General features: G+C 39.7%; 1 protein-coding gene across 5 annotated transcripts in view; it reads right to left on the bottom strand.

Annotated features, from left to right (window-relative positions):
* The window catches only part of kdm4b (lysine (K)-specific demethylase 4B), a 479,312-nt gene that overhangs the window by 79,937 nt on the left and 378,682 nt on the right, over positions 1 to 20,693 (bottom strand). For all 5 annotated transcript variants that reach the window (XM_043720917.1, XM_043720921.1, XM_043720919.1 and 2 more), the window contains 2 exons: positions 11,819 to 12,035; positions 5,966 to 6,042 (listed from right to left, as the gene is read on the bottom strand). In XM_043720917.1, coding sequence (XP_043576852.1) covers positions 5,966 to 6,042; positions 11,819 to 12,035 — 294 coding nt within the window. The remainder of the gene's footprint in view (positions 1 to 5,965; positions 6,043 to 11,818; positions 12,036 to 20,693) is intronic.

Genomic DNA, 20,693 nt, shown 5'->3' with positions numbered 1-20,693 from the left:
GCTATAGCTTTCCCAATCAATATCAGGAAAGTTAAAGTCCACCATAACAACCACCCTATTACTTTCACTCTTCTCCTGAATCATCCTCGCAATCCTTTCTTCTACGTCTCTAGGACTATTAGGAGGCCTGTAAAAAACTCCTAACAGGGTGACCTCACCTTTCCTATTCCTAACCTTAGCCCAAACTACCTCAGATGGCGAGTCTTCATCCATCGTCCTTTCCACTGCTGTAATACAATCTTTGACAAGCAATGCCACACCTCCCCCTCTTTTACCCCCCCTCTGACCCTACTAAAACATTTAAACCCTGTCCTATGCTGTTGACATAAACACAATGGGATTTGCTGATTGTGATTTGACCCTGTTGTCAAATTGTTATGCTGTGCCTCAGGTATCTGTGGTGGAAGCATTCTAAAGCTTTGCTGTGGTGCCTAAAGCAGACCCTAATATAGTACCATACAGTATGTGGTGAGGATGGAAGTTTGGCAGTGTTTAATATTCATCTTTAGTTTAATGCCTTACTGCTTCCAGACATGATCATGGAGTCAGTCATTGACAGAACTTGCTTTCTGGATGTATGCACAGGCACTATCATCAGAAGAATTCCGAGAAAGATCATTCTCAATATTGATATTGATGGCATCAAGTTATGTTTGTTGCTTCAAAGCATGCACCTGGTGCAGACTGAAATAAAATCATGATTTTGGAGACTGAATTTTTTTTTGCAGCACTGAAGAATATTTTTGCCACAGTCTGTATGTCTTCTATGTCATGGTAGCTAGGACAAGTCACCTGCATACAGTGACTGCCATGGAGGCATGTAATCTGGGGAGAGAACTTCCAGACTTAAATTTAATACTGACAGTAGCATGCTGGTCTCTGCTGGCTTCATTAAATGAATAGAGGCACATACTCATCTTATGATGCTGGCTACTGCAAAGGCACTGGACATCTCGCCATTGACATAAACATATCTAGCCTTGCAGAAGTTGTAGGATTTTTGACATGGATGGCAACTGTCACAGGTCAGGCTGAATCACACTGTCAAATGCTTTAGCTACATCTCTGAACAGCATGTTAAGATGCTGATATTGCTCTCTGAAATTTTCTTGAAAATGAGTACTACAAACAACTTCGTGGCTGCCCCATGGTTAACTCTGAAGCTACAATGTGATTTTGGGAGGAAATCCCTACAGGAAGTCTAACAGACATTTAATAAGCAACACAGCACAACAAACAACAGATGCAACTTGCACCAGACAGAAACAGATCCGAACAGCTAATAGAAGAGACCAAAGGTCTGTGGTCCTGCCTCGACCAGCTGTAAATGGTGATGTACAATTAAAAACAAACTGATGAAGTTTCCGTAAACATCCTCACCAGTTCTGAAGAAGGGTCACTGGACTCAAAACATTAACTGTCCTCTCAACTGATGCTGTCAGACCTGTTGAGTTTCTCCAGCAATTTGTTTCTGCTGGTTTCAGATCTCTAGTATCCACAGTTCTTCATTTTATTTTACTCATCGATTGTAGTAGACACCAACGCCAATACAAAAGGACTTGGTTGATGGGTTTTCAACCATCTTCATCTGGAAGTGTCACGTGGACATTCCATTTCAGTTTCCTCCTGAGGTTCCCTAGTATCCAGGCTACAGTCAATTCTATTCATTCCACATTCGAAAAAAAAATTGCTTAGCATAATGAACACAGCTTTGGTTGCAAAGCTGAAGGTTTGTGTTCCAGAACTAGCCATTTTCCCAGCCAAGCTGTTTCAACACAATAACTCATCAACTCCAAGTTTCATCCATTATAGAGCAGGGCAAATCCAATCTGTTCCATCAATGTACCTTCAATCAGAGGAATTTTTAATAGTGCTATGGAGTGGCACTTACTCATCATTAACTTATTCATTGATGCTGACAAGGGCCACTGAACTCCAGACCTCATCACAGCTTGATCCAAATATAAACAAAATAGATGAACTCAAGAACGGAGGTGAAAGTTACTGCCATTGACAGGAAGGTAGCATTTGACACAGTATAGCATCAAGAAGCCCTATTAAAACTGAAATCAATGTAAATAAGGGGAAAGTCTTTCCACCAGCAGGAGTCATACCTCGCACAAAGGAAGATCACAGCGCAGAAGCTTTTCAAGGTAATCCTCTGGGTGCAAACATCTTTATTTGCTTCACAAATGGCCTTCCCTCCATCATAAGCTCAATGGTGGGTATTGCTCACTATTCAATAATGGGAATGGGACTGAAAACACAGAAAATGAAGACTGTAGGTTCTGACCGGCACTTACATTTGGGATAACAAGTGCCAGGTAACATTCATGCCACACAAAAGTGGAAGCAATAGCCTGGTGGTATTATCGCTGGACTATTAATCCAGAGACCCACGTGATGTTGTGGGGACCCAGACTTGAATCCTGCCAAGGCAGATGGCGGAATGTGAATTCAATTTTTAAAAAAAATTTGGAATTAAGAGACTAATGATGACTGTGAACCCATTGTTGATTGTTGAATAATCCACCGGGGTCACTAATGTCATTTGGGAAGAAAACTGCCATCCTTAACTAGTCTGGCGTGCATGGGATTCCAGACACTCAGTGGTGTGGTTGACTTTTAATCGCCCTCTGGACAATAAATGCTGGTCAAGCCAAAGATTTCCTCATCCCATGAATAAATATATAAAAAGGAGAGAGCTTTGAGAAGATCGGTAGCTCAGGTTGAGGTTCTGGATGTAAGTTTGCTTGCTGAGCTGGAAGATTCATTTTCAGATGTTTTGTCACCATGCTAGGTAACATCAGTGAGCCTCCGGTGAAGCACTAGTGGTAAGGCCTGCTTTTCATTTGTGTGTTTCGGCTTCCTTGGGTTGGTGACGTCATGTCCTGTTCTTTTTCTCAGGGGGTGGTAAAAGTCAATGTGTTTGTTGATAGAATTCTGGTTGGAGTGCCATGCTTCTAGGAATTCTCCTTTCTCATTCAACGATATTACAATTGTTGAATCTCCCACACCAGGAGCATTTTGGGAGTTGCTCTGACCAGAAACTTAACTGGACCAGCCTCATGGTACATAGTGACTATAAAACCAAGCCCAAGATTGGAAATTCTGAAGCAAATAACTCAGCTCTTGACTCTCCAAAACATGGCCAACATCTGCAACTAATCAAAAGTGTGATGGAATACTCCTCACTTGCCTGGATGAGTGGAACTCCAACAACAAGGGTGGCATGGTGACTCAGTGACTCGCACTGCTGCCTCATAGCACCAGGGACCCGGGTTCAAGTCCCACCTCGGGTGACTGCCTGTGTGGAGTTTGCACATTCTCCCCTTGACTGTGGGGGTTTCCTCCGGGTACTCCGGTTTCCTCCCACAATCCAAAAATGTGCTGGCCAGGTGAATTGGCCATGCTAAATTGTCCATGGTGTTAGGTGGGTTAGTCAGGGGTAAATATAGGGTAGGGGAACGGGTCTGGGTGGGTTACTCTTTGGAGGGTCAGTGTGGACTTGCTGGGCCAAAGGGCCTGTCTCCACACTGTAGGGAATCTGATCTGATCTGATCAACATGTAAGAAGCTTGACACCATCCAGGACAAAGCAGCTTGCTTAATTGGCATACATCCATCACCCTCCACTACCACCACTCCACATAGAATGGAGAAATTTACCAACATTCATTAGAATGTAGCTTTTAAACCCATAACAATTACCACCTAACAAAGCAATGGCAACTGCAGCTAGCACTTGGCTTCGTCAATATTTGCCCCTAATTCACCATGAAAAAAATCTGATCATTATCATTGCTGTTTGTGGGAACTTGATATGTGCAAAATGCTTATCAGAAAATGCAACAATATTACACTTCAAACAGAATTTCTTCACTGTGAGGTGTTTTGTGTCTTCAGCATTGAGTTATAGAGCACAGAAACAGACCCTTCGGTCCATCCAGTCCATGCCAATCATAATCGCAAATGAAACGAGACCCACCTGCCTGCACTTGGTCCATATCCCTCCAGACATTTCTTATTCATATATTTGTAACAACAAGAAATCTAAAAGTAAATCTGGAAACAAGTCTGTAATCTCAGGGACAGCTGCAAGATCCATGCTACTCTGAGTCCATCATCCAGCACAGCAGATTAAACTGAACACTGGAATTGGAATTAGTATCACACTCAATGTAAATCTCGTTGAAGCAGAGAATTTTTGTGGAAGCTGTTTCCACACCCGAGCAGGTTGATGATTGGCTCCAAAATGCAGGTAAATGGACAATAGTTCAAACCCTCGGAATGTCCATTATTTGTATTTAGCTCCATCACTGTTACATTCGAAGTTTTTAAAAGATATTAACTAAATACAAGTTTTTTGTGCTTTTTACCACTCAGTTCAAGGTTTTGCAAAACACTCAACTTATATAGCGTTAACTTAAAATGATTTCTTCTTGAAGATTCGAGACACTGTCATCCTGAAGCCTCAGGATAATCTGTCAATTATTTTACAAACATCACAGAGACCAAAGGTTAATAGAATAATTCTTAATAAAATGCACCTTACTGAAACCTATTTTCAATTTTTAAACATTTTTCATCAAACACCTGAAGAAAAGAATGATATGAAGGGAATTCTTGGAAGAAAATTTAATTTTGTGCATTACCAAATCCACTAATACATTACTTTTTGATATACTATTTATTGAAATTAATAGCACATCCTCTAAGTTTTCAATTAGACCCTTCACAGTCTCAACGATGAGGTTAACAATTTCACATTATCCTCGTTTTTGTATTCCTTTGCTTGTTTTAGTTTCTTTTCCTTTCAGTTAACAGCGCACCTGTATTATGCACATCCTTGGTTTCTTTTCTTGCCCAAACTCTATTCCCTTCGGAACTGGAGGACTAATCTTTCTATCATTCCCATCTGTCTTCCACCATACCCACAAGAATTTCTTTTGTACTTGGCGCAATCACTCTTTGTTCAAAACCTAACATTATCCCTAACCTATTCTAATTCTGATGAAAGGTCAAAGGCCTAAAACATTAACTCTGTTCCTCTTTCTACACAGATGCAGCCTAATCTGCTGAGTTATTTTTATAGCATTTTCTGTTTTAATAACTCTTAAATAACATACAATATGAATTAACTTGTGGAACTAGAATTTGAATGCCATCTAAAGAGTCTCTATCTCAAATTTTAACCCAAAAATTATTACATAGTTGTAAACATTGGAACAATAGCATGGTGGTTATGTTAAAGAGTTTTTGGCGAGATGTAATTCTAGGTTCACAGCAACTGCACATGACTCTGAACAGTTCAGAAACAGTCAGTTGGAAGATAATTATGAATGGGCTATGTGCTGGCTACATCAGCAATACACTCATCTTTTAAATGAATGAGTGAAAACTGAACATGATATAATCTGCTGTGAAGGTGACAAGTTACTATTTCAACCAGAGTCTTAGAAGTGGCTCTAGATGGTATTAAGATATTTCATACAGATTCACTGAAAGGAAATATTGGGTGTACCTGCAGAAGCACTGCTTCTGCAAAATTTCAACTGTTTTCTATTAACAGGGATAATGGCAGTTTCTATGCAATCCAACTGAAAAATTGGAGTTTTTCAATTATTAATAAATGGTCTGCACATGAAGAAATTGTTAAATTACACTAGACAGAATCAACTGACATTCTATAACGTTTTGTTTTTCAACTGACTAGGTCTGTCGGTGGCTGGTAGGAAAGCTTGAATGTTTACAACACACTCACTTTTACTCCCACTCTTTTGAAAATCCTACTTTGCAGAACAGGTTGAATATTCCACAAGGGACAGAATTGTGGATATGAGCTCATTTAGTCCTCCACCAACTTTCACTGACACCGTCAAAATAACCAGTTAACCTCAGCAATTTAGACCTTAGGTCTCTATTCATTCAAAGCAGTTGTACAGTATGTGATGTGAAGCACCTACCGCTGTCCAGGCATTGGCTGTACATCGTGAGCAAGTCCAACCATGTTTGACCAAATCTGGTCGAATGCCATAACAACCTGCCAACAGCAAAAGAACTGATTAGAAATCAAAGAGTTTATTTAACCTCAAATCAGTATCTTAATAAAGCAGTTCCAGCATGTTACTAATTAATCCTCAGCTCCCTAGCATGCTGAGTTTAAGATTAGTCTTCACTGCTTAGCATGGCTCAAACGATTCCTGGTACAACTTTGCAATTGGTAGTTGCAAACCTGCAGAGCATAGCCACACTAAATGCTGGTTTTAAAACAAAACACTGGATTAAGCATAGGAGATCCTTTAATCATTTAAAACTGTAAGAATATCTTAATACAATTAGAATACTAGCATTTCTACTCATCCCAAATCATGAGCTTAGATCCAAATACCCAACCCAGAAATTCTTAGAGCATTTTAAGTGCATCAAGTGTAAATGGAAACACCTCTGAACCTTGTAAGGTTATGGCAAATAGATAGGACAAAAACCAATTATAATTAACTTCTTCTTTATAACCAGCTTCTTGGATAACCAATACTTTAAGGTCAATGTTTTCCTCTCTATAGCAAAAAAGAATTTTAACTGAATTGCACTGTTGACATGATGGGATCCATTTGGTGCAGTATGTCAATCCTGAAGAAGCGAACTTCCACCCTGACCATCTCCAGAATTTGAAACTCCCTGGAAGTGTTTCACAGATGTTGGATGGGCACACATGTGGTCATATTACAATGAATCTGAGCTGGCAATCAAACACTAGACATGATAATTTTACCACAATGCATGCTTGATCTTGCTTATGAAATGAGAAAGCAGGAAGGTGCCAAAGAGATCAGTTTTGCTTTTGGGAGATTTTGGTAAGGAGATGAAGAATCTTATGAGCTCCAGATAACTGCATTATGGAAGCATTTGAAAGCTTTCTTCAAATAATAAATTCAGGATCAGACTTACACATTTCTACTGATAGCAGGTTCTTCCACATACCAGAGCATTAAAGATTTGTCACTACAATGAAAATGGATATACAATCTAATGGATCTAAATTTAAAAATGAGGAGCTATGATGCCTGGAACATTCTGCAATCCTACTTCATAGTCATTTTGTTCATTGGTTTGAAGAGCAGCTTCTGTGATTAACCTAGAAAACTGTAATCACAAAGTTGCATTTAGAATGTAAGGTCTAAACAGTTAAATTCAATTTGAACGCACACAAAAAAAACAATAACACAAAAGAAAAATCCCCAGAGCAACAAATAGAGAGAAAATATGTAATCAACAATGGTCTGATAGACCTCTTGGGGAACAGGCAAACTGTGGGGTTATAACCAGCTGCTGCTGCTAAGAATCAGTGCAAACAGGAGTACAAATTTATATCCAGTTCTTCTATTCTAGAAATTCAATTTATACAGTGACATTTGTTAGAATGATTTGAAATAGATAAGTTCACTTCTGGCCTTTCTCAGTCAAACAGTACATAAAATTTTGTATTTGTGCATCTAAATTCAATGTTTTCCAGATCACTTATTTAGAAACTTGGTTGTTAGAATAGATTATATTTGATATTTTCATCATCACACTCACTCACAAACAAGAGCAGGGTACATTACACTTTGTACAAGTGTCAGCTTTGCTCATTGCGAGCACTCTTCCCTGAGTCAGTTGATTGGGAATTCAAATAGGCTACCATAGACAACCTAAGTAGATGCTAGTGCAGAACTGAGAGAATTTTGCTGATTCATTCACAGGATTACGGCTAGTGTTTACTTCCCATCCCGAATTGCCCTTAAGGCGGCTTTGGTTAGGTGCCTTCCAAATACAACTGAGTGGCTGACTAAGCCATTTCAGAAAATGGTTAATACTCAGCTGATTAGAGAACCGGATGAATTTTTATGTCAATGTGTTAATCTTTCTCAGTGATCACTACCAATACAAATTTTTTATTCTATTGATTTAATTGATGAGTGTGAGGAGTTGTACTCAAGATTTCCAGATAATTAGTCCAGTTACAAAGCCACTATGTTAAACCAACTCAAGAGAACTGCACTGTACAGAGTCCTGCTCTTGTATATGCCACCAAATCTGTATACTTGTTAGGATAACGTCATCTTGTGGGTGTGTAGCTCAGTGATTAGAGCACTGGTCTCGTAAGCCAGTGATGGAGAGTTTGGCATGGCACAGTGGCTATGGTTAGCACTGCCGCCTCACAGTACCAGGGACCTAGGTTCAATTCCAGCCTCAAGTGACTGTGCAGTTTGCACATTCTCCCAGTGTCTGCACGGGTTTCCTCCAGGTGCTCCAGTTTCCTCCCACAATCCAAAAAATGTGCAGGTTAGGTGAATTGGCCCTGTTAAATTGCCCATGGTGTTCAGGCATGTGTAGGTTAGGTGTAGTAGTCAGGGGTATATGTAGAGTAATGAAAAAGGGGAATGGGTCTCTGAGGGTTACTCTTTGGAGGGTCAGTGTGGACCTGTTGGGCCAAATGGCCTGTTTCTACACTAAAGGGATTCTATGATATTGAACGGAAGGAACAAGGGCATTGGCCAACTTCTCAACATCAATTCAATTCATCTCAATACCACAAAAAGAGATCAGGTTATTTATCTAATTTGTTGTTTGTGGGACCTTGCTGTTTTTGCTGACATAAAAGCAGTAAACAACCAGTTCCCTCTGTGCTGCCTGAGAGCACAACAATGGAATAACCAGAGTATGTGCCAAAGGACCCAGATGTTGCTCACAAGCAACATTCCCTTTAAGATGCCCAGCTACATGTCAGTTATGGAAGGACCATGTACTCTAACAAGCAGACCACACACATTAAGAGGGAACAGAGGCACCAAGTACACTTTAACTCTCAATAACTGACAGAGTTGGGATTGAACCAAATGTGCTAATGTGCTTCCTCTTTATTAGTATTCTGACTTTGAGACATCTCTTAAGGAAGATGGCGTTTGCTTGTGGTTCTATTTGCACTGAAAAATTAAGCAAGTAGGAACTTAAGTTACAATTAACTTCAATGGTAGAGAAATTGGTTCAAAAGGTATAAAAGTGCTTTACTTTAAAATCTGTTCATTATATCAAATCCTCTTTGATGTTCTCTGAAAGATCTCTACCTAAGCTGGCAGACACATGACCTGATCTCTGCTCACCCTGTTGTGTTTGTGGTCAGTAAAGTGCATTATTAGAGCCAGCAGGAATTTCAGAGTATCAGTTTGACACTTCACTGTTGAAGAAAACTGCGGGAAGAAGCTAAAACGCACTCATTTCAGACTGGAGCTATTTTAATTGGTAAAAAAGGTGAGCATCAAGGACTGGATTTTCAGCTGAGGTAGGTACTGGAATTCACGAAATATCACAGTTCAGCATTCCTGCCTTGGGAGCAAGCACAAACATCGACAGGACTTTTGTTTCAGGGGATGACTGCAGGGAATTAAGGTGTTAATAGGAATCAGTTCCAGCATCCTCAGAAATAGTTTGGAGGCAACCACTGGCTACCAGATATGGAGGTGCTCTGTCACTTCATCCAGTTGTACTAATGGCAGCAAATCAAAAACTCTGCTCTCTAGCTCTCACCCCTCTCTCACTTTCCACACATTCCCATTTTTCCCCATGCACCTCACTCAGTTTCCTTGCCCTCCCAACTGTTGACGATGTCCAGGGAGCAATTTCAGGTAACAAAGGTTTGGGCTTGGGTGTGCATCCATGTTTGGGGGTGGGGGGAGTTTTGAGTATATGCATTTGGGGAGTGCACGAACTTTGCACATAAATTGAAAATTCACATGTACAGGTCACAAGAGGAAGTCTTTAACATACGATATTAAAGTGACACTAACAACATTTGACGCATATAGAATCCCTATAGTGTCGAATCAGGCCATTCAGTCCCATCGAGTCCACAGCAATCCTCTGAAGAGCATCCCATCCAGATCCACGCACCTACCCTATAATCCTGCATGTCCCAGGGCTAGTCCACCTAACCTACACATTCCTGGACACTACGTACAACATAGCATAACTATATAAAAGATAAAGTTGCCACATTCCTGTCAGACCACTGCTCTCTCATTAGAGAGAGACACAGACAATTTGTGGTGGTTTAACCTGAGTGTCACCACACTTCAGGCAAAGGGAGAGGTTGAATAAGACAGTTCTTGACACCATATCACTTATAAGATTGAAGTGACTCAATATGAGGTATATGCAAAGAACAGAACAGGTCACAGAGCAAAGGTGTCACTTAACAAATCTTTTCCTTGCAGGTGTAGCTGTTTCTGCATAATGGATGTGTGGGGTCTCAGCCCAATGACATTGTGCAGTGGATATAGTTTGTCTGGATTTCAGCAGAGCCTTTGGTAAGCTTTCATAAGGGAAACTGATAAAGACTGAAAAAGTGCATGGGGTCCAGTGTAACTTGGAAAGATGGATCCAAAGTTGGAGACAGATGGGTGGTGATAGATGATCATCTGTGTGACTGGAATCTGGCATCAATGGCGTACCACAGGAATCGGTACTGGCTCTCCTAAAGATCATATATAAAATGAGAACGGGGGGGGGTGGAGGGATGATATGCAAGTTTAAGGATGACAAAGATTACCGGATGGTTAAGAGCAAGGGACAAAGTCTTAGGTTACACGAAGATATGGATGGGTTGGTCAGATGGGCAGATGAGTAGTAGATAGAATTTAACCCTCAAAAGTCATGCACTTTGGAAGAACTAACAAGGCAAGGGAGCAGCAATCAATGCCAGGACTCTTGGAAGCTTAGAGGAACAGAAGGATCTTGGGGGGCTTGTTCACAAATCTCTGAAAGCGACAGGACAGGTCAATAGAATGGTTAAGGAGGCATATGGGATAGTTCCCTTTATACGTTATAAGAATAGACAGGATATGTTGGAGCTGTGCAAAACTTTGGTCAGGCTACAACTAGAGTATTATGTGAAGTTCTGGTCACCACACTATAGGAAGTATGTGATTATTACTGGAGTGGGTATAGAGGTGATTCACCATGATGCTGTCTGGGTTGAAGCAGTTTAGCAATTAGGAGAGGCTGGATAAGCTTCAGCTATTTTCTTTAGTTATTTTCTTTAGAGCAGAGAAGGCTGAAGGGGGGAACCTGACTGAGATGTGCAAGATTATGAGGGGCATAGGCAAGATGGATAGGAAGCAGCGGTTGCTCTTAGATAAAGGGTCGATAATGAAAAGGCATAGCTTTTAAGGTGAAAGGCAGGAGCTTTAGAGGTGATTTGAGGAAAATTGCTTGTCACGCAGAGGGTGATGGAAATTTGGGATGCACTGCCTGCAAGGGTGGTATAGGTGGGAAATCTCATATCCTTTCTCAAGTACTTGGATGAGCACTTGAAATGTCATAACATTCAAAGCTGTGGGCCAAGGGCTAGAAATGGAATAGCATAGGTAGGTGATGGAATTTTTTTGTTGGTGTATACCTGATGAGCTGAAGGACCTCTTCTGTACTGTAAGACGATGACGCTTGACATGGACTAAAAGGGTGAATGCTCGATTTCCCATGACCTCATTCTATCCTGGTTTATTCTCGATACTTTCATGAGTTTTTCTTGTTGTTAGAGTGGAATTGGATAGAACCCCTGACACAGCTTCAATGGCATTTTATCACTCTGCTATTCATATTTTTTATTTTTAATGTATTCAAGAATTTTAATATTCAAACAGAATATTCACTTCCAAAACATATATTATTACCATGCCCTTTGTGACACAGATTAATACAAATTGCATATTTTTCAAGACAGGACTGACAGCCCATTCATTTTGAAGATATATTTGTTTGAGCTGTGAACTACTTACTAGCATGCACCTGAAGACAGCATTTTGAACAGGAAATGAGCAAGCTGGTCCCATCATCACCAATATATGAATTTGTTGGTAAAGGCTCTGTGTTTTCTCCACCTGATGTGAAACACATTTCTGGGATGATTGGCTTTGTCTTTTGCCCAACCTTGGCAGTCATTTTCCAGGGATTTCCATCAGCTGTGAAAGTGTCCTGTACAGTATCTCTTTCAGGCTTCAAAAGAAAAAGAGAGAGAGAGTTTTTTTTTAAAACAATAAAATCAAAAGCATTCAATTTTGAATCATTTTACAATTAGAATCTGCAGATGACGTGCAGCTAAATTTAAGATTTTTCTACATGCGCGGAAAATATTAAGTGAGTGATGTCAGAGGCCAGTAGTGCAGAACAAATTGTCCACATCCTATGTTGTTGCTCTCAGGGGTGCCCATCAAACTGACAGGCAGGAATGGGCAAGCGACAGCTACCCAGGGATATAATAAAACACATGGAACACAATTCATCTGCACAACTATATCAGACTTATATTACCTGCCAGTTAAAAAAAACATTAATGCTTCACCAAAAATCCTGAGGACAACTACCAAGTCAATTTTCTCCTTTTACCATTTTTCCAATGGTAATTTTTAATATTATGGCCCATTACAGGAGCTTTTTGCATTTGCCTCTTTTTTTTCAAAATAAAAGGATACAGTAACATGATTACACAATTTTACATATTTATTTCCTCAAATACTCAGCAAATGTGCTCCTAATCTAGGCTGATACTCTAGCACAGTACTACACGATTAAAGTACTGTCTGAAGGGAGAAGAGTTAAATTAAGGTCCCTCTTTCACATTTCAATCCTAAGTAACGAATGCATGAGAAGCAGAGAGTTCTTCTCCTGTCCTGGCCGATGTTTTTCCCTCAACATATACTTTTCAAATAACCAATTGTCCATCCTGCGGCTGACTGTGATGTTACTGACACAGAAAGGATAACAGACCAACAGCCACAGTACTCCAAAAGTAAATGGCAGCCATAAGCAACATCAAGAAAATAAAAGAATTCCTTTCTTTGTGAAATAGGTGACATTGAAGGGAGTTGGATACTGGATTGTATGCAACAAAAATACATTAGAAAATAAAACTGGCTGTACCCAAAGAACACACAGAAGTGTGAACTCAGTATGAGCATTAAAAAAAAGTGGATGTTTCCATTGTCTAAAACTTGCTTAGTCTGACAAATGATGTGTGCACAAATGACAATATTACATCTGACAAAATGTTCTGTCAAGGAGAAATAGCCAGAGAGACAGGAAAAGCAGCATATTAGATTGGTCTCTTTATATTGTTTGCACCTTCTTTAGAAGGATGTGCAATTTTGCAAGCAGCCAAGCAGGTCTTACACAGTCGTCAAGCTTAAATGCAAGTAATTCAGTACTACTTCTGCTATCATACAGGCCAGCCAGCTAAGGGGCTCCAGTGTTGCTGGTGGTAAAAGCTGGAATTGCACAGATCCAATCCAACAAGCTCTGGCACTTGTTTATTCCAGCATTGCTGATGCAGTAGTCAAGCCAAAAAAATTAAATATTTTGGAACAGTAGATTTTTTAATAAGAGCGAGGGGGCGAACAAGCCACAAGGGAGTCAATCCTTCTCGATATGATTATTGGGTTGGCTTTTCATTGCAAAGATAAGAAAAAACACCTAGCAGCCATTTTTGTTTCCCCTGCATCAGTTCAAGTGATTTAATGGGATTGCTGTAAACTCAGATAAACTGCATTTCCATGTACTTAATGCTATCGCGTAGATTGCTCTGCAAATATTTCATTTGTCTAGCCTCTCTCCACTCCAAGATTTTATCATGCTAGCGTTATACAAAGAGATTTAAGGATCATTTTCAATTACTTGATGGTGTCAAACTCTGTGTCTTTGGGTAATGTTGAACAAAATTCAATTCAAAACCAATCTCACTTTAATCAAAGTTTGTTGAGTGTTACATGCACACATCAAATGTTCTTCCATCAATTATAGAAAGGCTCGTTCTTAGACATTACTACTTCCAACTTAAACAAGTCAAAATGGAGATAGCCTTAAACTTCAGAAAATAAGCAAATATTGGGAAGTCAGATTATTAATTTTTCCTATATTTTCCTTTCAAGTACCACTACATCCTCAAGACTTTATTTTTAACTCAAAATGTATTTATCTTCCATCATGTACTTGTTGGCAACTGATCGCTGATTGCATTGGCTTTGGGCTCAATGATTTTTTTTCTGGTAAGACTATTTACAAAGGCACTTTGCAGAAGCACAAGGATAAAGGTGACAATTAGACAGATGATCAAATATTTGCTTGGGATGGGTTTAAAGGGAAATTTCGAAAGGAATAGAGGATATGGAGAGAGAACAGGCTTTGGAGGGTAAATTCTAGAATGTGAAGCATAGCTAGTTGAAAGTTCTCATCAGGCTAGGTCAAAAAGGAAGGGAATGATGTGCACATAGTATGAACAAGAGAAACTATGAAGTCAGGATGAATAAGAGTTCAGAGACAGCAAGAGTCAAGGCCATAGCGTGTCCTAAATGCAGAATATTAAATCCAAGGTACCAGTGAAACAGAAGCTAATGTGGTCAGTGAAGAGGAATGAATTTGGTGCAGATGATAATATGGAAGCAGAGTTTTGGGTGGGCTGAGATTGAATGGGGTTGGATAGGAGACTAAGCAGGAGAGCATTCAAATAGGTGAGTTTAGAGCCACTAAACGGTTTCAGTAGCAGAGAACAGACTGTGGTAGAGGGAGAGTTGGGCACTGTACCAGAGCTTGGATGAAGGTGGTCTTTACAAAAGGTAAAGGTCTTGAAAATGGAGGTTGGAGATGAATTGGAGATGAACTGAATAGTTTACAATGACAACGTTTATGCTCTTCACTTTAATTTGCCATTAATTCTCTCACTCAATGTATAGCTACAGCAAGAAAACCTTTCAAGGTCAGAGACAGAATGTACAACATCCGTTCCATTGTGAATAATGAACAGTAAATATTTAAAAGCTACAAATAAATTAAGTTAATTTTAATTTCTCGATTTAAAAGTCATTTGTTTGAGCACTGAATACTCATAACATCGGGAAACTAGTTTAGAGGAATTATTAAATAAGACTAAATTATCTCGAGTCATTAACATGAAGTGCTCAAGTGATTTTTTTTCTTGTACTGTCAACTGTGTTTATTAATTCAGTTCCCTCACAACTGGGATGAGGAATTCTTCCAAAGCAGATCTAAGTTGATGATATTTGCTGATTAAAAAAACTTCATAACCTTTGTATTGTTTTCTGTGGTTACAAAATAGAACTCTAATAAGTTGAATAAGGACCTCTTAAAAACCCAGCTTAGTTTCAAAAGATACTGGATTTGAGCAGGACTTTGACATAGTGGTCCTAATGTTGCAGTTTGTAAACAAAATTAGATTGTAGCGAATATACTACAAAGTTAAAAATAAGGACTGTATATGTTAGAAATTAACAGCTGGCTCATCAGCATCTAAAAAGACACAAGAGAGTTTAGCTTTTGGCATGAAGACCTCTCAAACCACTGAGGGTTTCCAGCATTTTCTAAGATACTCAATCTAACACCTGTTTGTAACACCAAACACTGAGCAAAAATTAATTGTAAACCAGCCTTGTCTGAAATTCTATAAGATGAAAGGTAAACCTGCAGTTCTACTGACAGGTGCTTTTCAACAATCCAAATGGATGAACGTGCACTAATCACATATCCACTTGCACATACTCCCTTGGCATTTATCCACCTGAAGTGTAGGTTAAAAATATTGTCAATTGCTAATTCTTTGGCTAATTGCTAATTCTTTGCTACGATCAGTAATAGTTTAAAACTAACCATATCCATAGGTAACAAAAGGTAAAACTAGAAATCTTAGAAATACAAAGTAAATTACTTGAGACGATCACTGTTACATTTTGCTGATTGAGAGTGGCTACTGACTCCTAGTTCTCAGAAAGCCCCTGATATGCCCAGTAGCAGGTGATGTGGATCAGGTTGGTATTGAAAGTACATGTTTGCCAGAGATGGGCGAGTTAATGTTTTGTTCCTGCCGAGTTTTGTACATTCACCTTTAAGTAACATTTCAATTTTATGTCATTGGAAATCCCTGAAACACTTATTAGCAACGACCCAGGTAAGCTGCTAAGAAAGTGAAGCTTGTCCACTAAATCTAACATCTCCACAAGATAGATCACTGGATGAGGCAGATCTGCCAGTTCCAACATTTCAAAAAGGTCAAAGGGCACCATCTTCCTTAAAGATGCTATTTGATACTTTTCTTTGTTTACAAGAATGCAACATCTTGGAAACAATACTTTATTCTTTCAACATAGCAGCTGTTTTCTGCTGTCTACAACTGAAAAGGTGAACTATTCATTTCTAAGCTACATAAACCAAGATTCTACATTTGCATACATTGACTATTTAAACTATGGTGCGCAAGGCGCACTCCCACAGGTTTCCACTCATTATTTGCACACCAATTCTTATTGGAAATGCAAACCAAATCCCAATTAGAGCCTGAATGTGTCTATTGAGGTGCGCACACAGAATGGAGGATACTTCTCAAAATAACAAAGTCAACCTTGCCAAGGAATTTCACAGGTAGTCAGCATTGACTCAGCTTTTCTGGAATTCAAGAGAAATTCACTTTCCCCAAAAGAAAAGTAAAACCTATTAAGGATTCATACTCCTCACACCTAGTCAGAAACATACAGAGGAACCTCGATTATCCAAATACCAATTATCCAAAAATCGGATTATCTGAAGGAGATCTTGAGGTCCACTCAGAAACATTACATCAATGATGTGTGAGCAACACTGGTCCAGTCACTAAAACCGTTGCCCAGAACAATCCTGGACTGATGGGAGCACAGGCACTGTCTCTAAATGACTCTTTTCTCTCTCTCCGGTGTGCTGCTGCCTAGTTTGAACAGGGAGCAGATTTCATAGAAAACTCCGAGCCCCAGAGGAAAGGCACTGAATCGATTAATCAATTATCCAAACGAAATAGTGCCCGCCCATCTCGTTCCAATAATAGAGATTCCCCTGTATTGCAAATTAAAATTTTAATTGTACCACCATAAAAAAAACAATTGAAATTCCACAAACAGCAAAACATACAGTTAAATAAAAAGGCATTAATAAAAAGAGACAACAAATGAATTGTACAGATGCACATCCCTTTCCTTCCAAGAAATGTTGAAGATATAAAGATCACATTAAGTATGAAAGCATAACAAAGACTAATCAAGAAACACTTATTAAATTATGGAAGTTTAAAGATTTTACAATATTCCTACTTTCTGAAAAGAAATCCATGTGCATTTACCATAGATTATGACTTACAAGTTGGTTTTTGAAGCTTTTAAAATCCCTTTAAGGAACGGGGATCAACTTATAAAAACTAGATAAAATGTGAAATGTTGCTGCTGCTAACTATTTTGATATATTAAAATGTTTTGTTTGTCAGTCACCACATGCAGACTGCTCTTGCCTCAAACTCCTGCTCATCTTTTTAGCAACATGGTCCTGATCACCCATTCAATACCATGGCTTGAATCAGAAGGCAAATATAGCCCTGTATTTCTGTACCCAAAAAAAGTGAAGCCAACTCCTAATTCGTGTACAACCATGCATTTATTAACTGTGTGGAGTCAACCTATCTGCCAAGTAACAGCCTAAACATGCACTGTGGCATGTAAAACAGGGAAAGTCTTAAATACAGTGTTGACATATACACATTGATCTAAGAAAATCTCTCCAAATTAATTGAGGAACTTGTGTTCCAAGTATTTGATACAATAAGTCACTGAAAGTTGGATTTACAGCTCTCTGTGATTTCTTGCAGGCTTGGACACAGTAGCTACCATATCAAGCTTTGATGCATCAAGTTAGGATGCTTCCTATGATGCATTGATAAAAATTGGTAAATTTCAACATGGACATGCCAAATTTCCTGAGCCTTCTTAGGCAGTAGAGACCTTAGTCTGCTTTCTTAACTGTAGCATGGACATAAATGAACCAAGACAGATTGTTGGTCTTATTTACTCTGAGGAACTTGAAGCCCTTGACCATCTCCACCTCAGCACCAATCTATTAAGCAAGCCAGCCTTCCATCCATTGATTCTATTTATACTGCATGGTGCCTCAGGAAAGCAGATACATTATAATCAAAGACCCCTCCCAGCCCAGTTATATTCCTTCCACCCTCTTGCGTCAGGCAGACGATACAAAACCAACAGATTCAAGAAAAGCTTCTTTCTGCCTGTTATCATACTTTTAAACGGACCTCTCATATTAGAATTGATCCTTCTCTGCACCTTCACTGTAGCTGTAATACTATATTCTGCATTCTATTCCATTTAACTGGTGTAGTTATGTTACGTAGCATTTGCCTGGATAGCATACAAAACAATTTTCATTATAGATTAGATTAGATTACTTACAGTGTGGAAACAGGCCCTTCGGCCCAACAAGTCCACACCGACCCGCCGAAGCGCAACCCACCCAGACCCATTCCCCTACATTTATCCCTTCACCTAACACTACGGGCAATTTAGCACGGCCTATTCACCTAACCTGCACATTTTTGGACTGTGGGAGGAAACTGGAGCACCCGGAGGAAACCCACGCAGACACGGGGAGAATGTGCAAACTCCACACAGTTGCCTGAGGTGGGAATTGAACCCGGGTCTCTGGCGCTGTGAGGCAGCAGTGCTAACCACTGTGCCACCGTGCTGCCCATTTTGGTACATAAAATAATAAATCAAATCAAGTCATCTTTCAAATGACAAAGTTAATTCACAGCACATTGTATAATCAGACACAGTTTGCTGCTTACTTTAACATGAGCCAAGAATTTCATGAGCGGAAGCATCTTTGGGTTGCAATTGTTAACTCACTGCCAGAGACAAATCAGTATTAGGCAAAAGAATAAAAATTGTTGTATGTTTCATTTACTCTTATAAACTGTACTGTTAGTAGATACTACCAAAGCATTATTGTAGTAAAATCAATACATTTAGTTTTCTTTAGTTATTTTATATATCTCAATTAAGTCACTTCTCAAACTTGCAACAAAAACAGCCTCAGGTCCCTCAACCTTTCCTCGTAAGGCCATCCCTCCACACCAGGCAACATCCGAGTAAATCCCCTCTGAACCCTTTCCAAAGCTTCCACATCCTTCCAAATGACCAGAACTGTACACAATACTCCAGGTGTGGCCACAACAGAGTTTTGTACAGCTGCAGTGTGACCTCATGGTTCTGAAACTCAATCCCTCTACTAATAAAAGCTAACACTCCATATGCCTTCTTAACAACCCTATCAACCTGGGTGACAACTTTGAGGAGTGTATGTACATGGTCACCAAGATCTCTCCGCTCATCTACACTATTAAGAACCTTACCATTCAACCAGTACTCTGCATTCCTAATACTCCTTCCAAAGTGAATCACCTCACACTTTTCCACATTAAACTCCATTTGCTACCTCTCAGCCCAGCTCTGCAGCTTGTCTACGTCCCTCTGTAACCTACAACATCCTTCAGCGCTATCCACAACTCTACCAACCTTAGCGTCATCTGGAAATTTACTAACCCATCCTTCTATGCTCTCATCCAGGTAGTTTATAAAAATGACAAACAGCAGTGGACCCAAAACAGATCCTTGCAGTACACCACTAGTAACTGAACTCCTGGATGAACACTTCTCATCAATCACCACCCTCTGTCTTCTTTCAGCTAGCCAATTTCTGATCCAAACCGCTAAATCACCCTCAATCCCATGCCTCCGTATTTTGTGCAGTAGACTACCGTGGGGAACCTTATCAAATGCCTTACTGAAATTCAAATACACATCGACCTCTTTACCCTCATCCACCTGTTTGGTCACCTTCTCAAAGAACTTAAGGTTTGAGAGGAACAACCTACCCTTTATGAAACAATGTTGATTATCCCTAATCAACTTATTCCTTTCCAGATGATTATAAATCCTCTCTTTTGTAACCTTTTCCAACACGTTACCCACAACTGAAGGAAGGCTCACTGGTCTATAATTACCAGAGTTGTGTCTATTCCCCTTCTTGAACAAGGGAACAATATTTGCTATTCTATTGCTGTAGACAATGACGACAAAGATCAACGTCAAAGGCTCGGCAATCTCCTCCCTGGCTTCCCAGCGAATACTTTGATAAATCCCAACCAGCCCAGGGAATTTATCTATTTTCACACTTTCCAGAATTTCTAACACCACTTCCTTGTGAACTTCAATCCCATCTAGCCTAGTAGCCTTCCTCAGTATTCTCCTCAACAACACTGTCTTTTTCCAGTGTGAATATTGACAAAAAATATTCATTTAGCGCTTCCCCTATCTTCTCTGACTCCACGCACAACTTCCCATTACTATCCTTGATTGGACTTAACCTTTCTCCAGTTATTCTTTTATCCCTCAGATACCTACAGAAAGCTTTAGGATTTTCCCTGATCCTATCTGCCAACAACTTCTCACACCCCCTCCTCGCTCATCTTAGCTCTCTCTTTAGGTATTTCCTGGCTACCTTGTAACTCTCAATCACCCTAACTGAACCATCACATCTCATCCTAACATAAGCCTTCTTCTTCCTCTTGACAAGAGAGATTCAACTTCCTTAGTAAACCACAGCTCCTGCGCTCCACAACATCCTCCCTGTCTGACAGGTACATACTTATCAAGGAAACACAGTAGCTGTTTCTTGAATAAACTCCACATTTCTATTATGCCCATCCCCTGCAGTTTCCTTCCCCATCCTTTGCATCCTAAATCTTGTCTAATCGCATCGTAATTGCCTTTTCCC

Source organism: Chiloscyllium plagiosum, chromosome 31, assembly GCF_004010195.1.
Source record: "Chiloscyllium plagiosum isolate BGI_BamShark_2017 chromosome 31, ASM401019v2, whole genome shotgun sequence".
Lineage (NCBI taxonomy): Eukaryota > Metazoa > Chordata > Chondrichthyes > Orectolobiformes > Hemiscylliidae > Chiloscyllium > Chiloscyllium plagiosum.
Note: the sequence above shows the minus strand (reverse complement) of the source record. Positions and strands in the feature narration are given on the sequence as shown.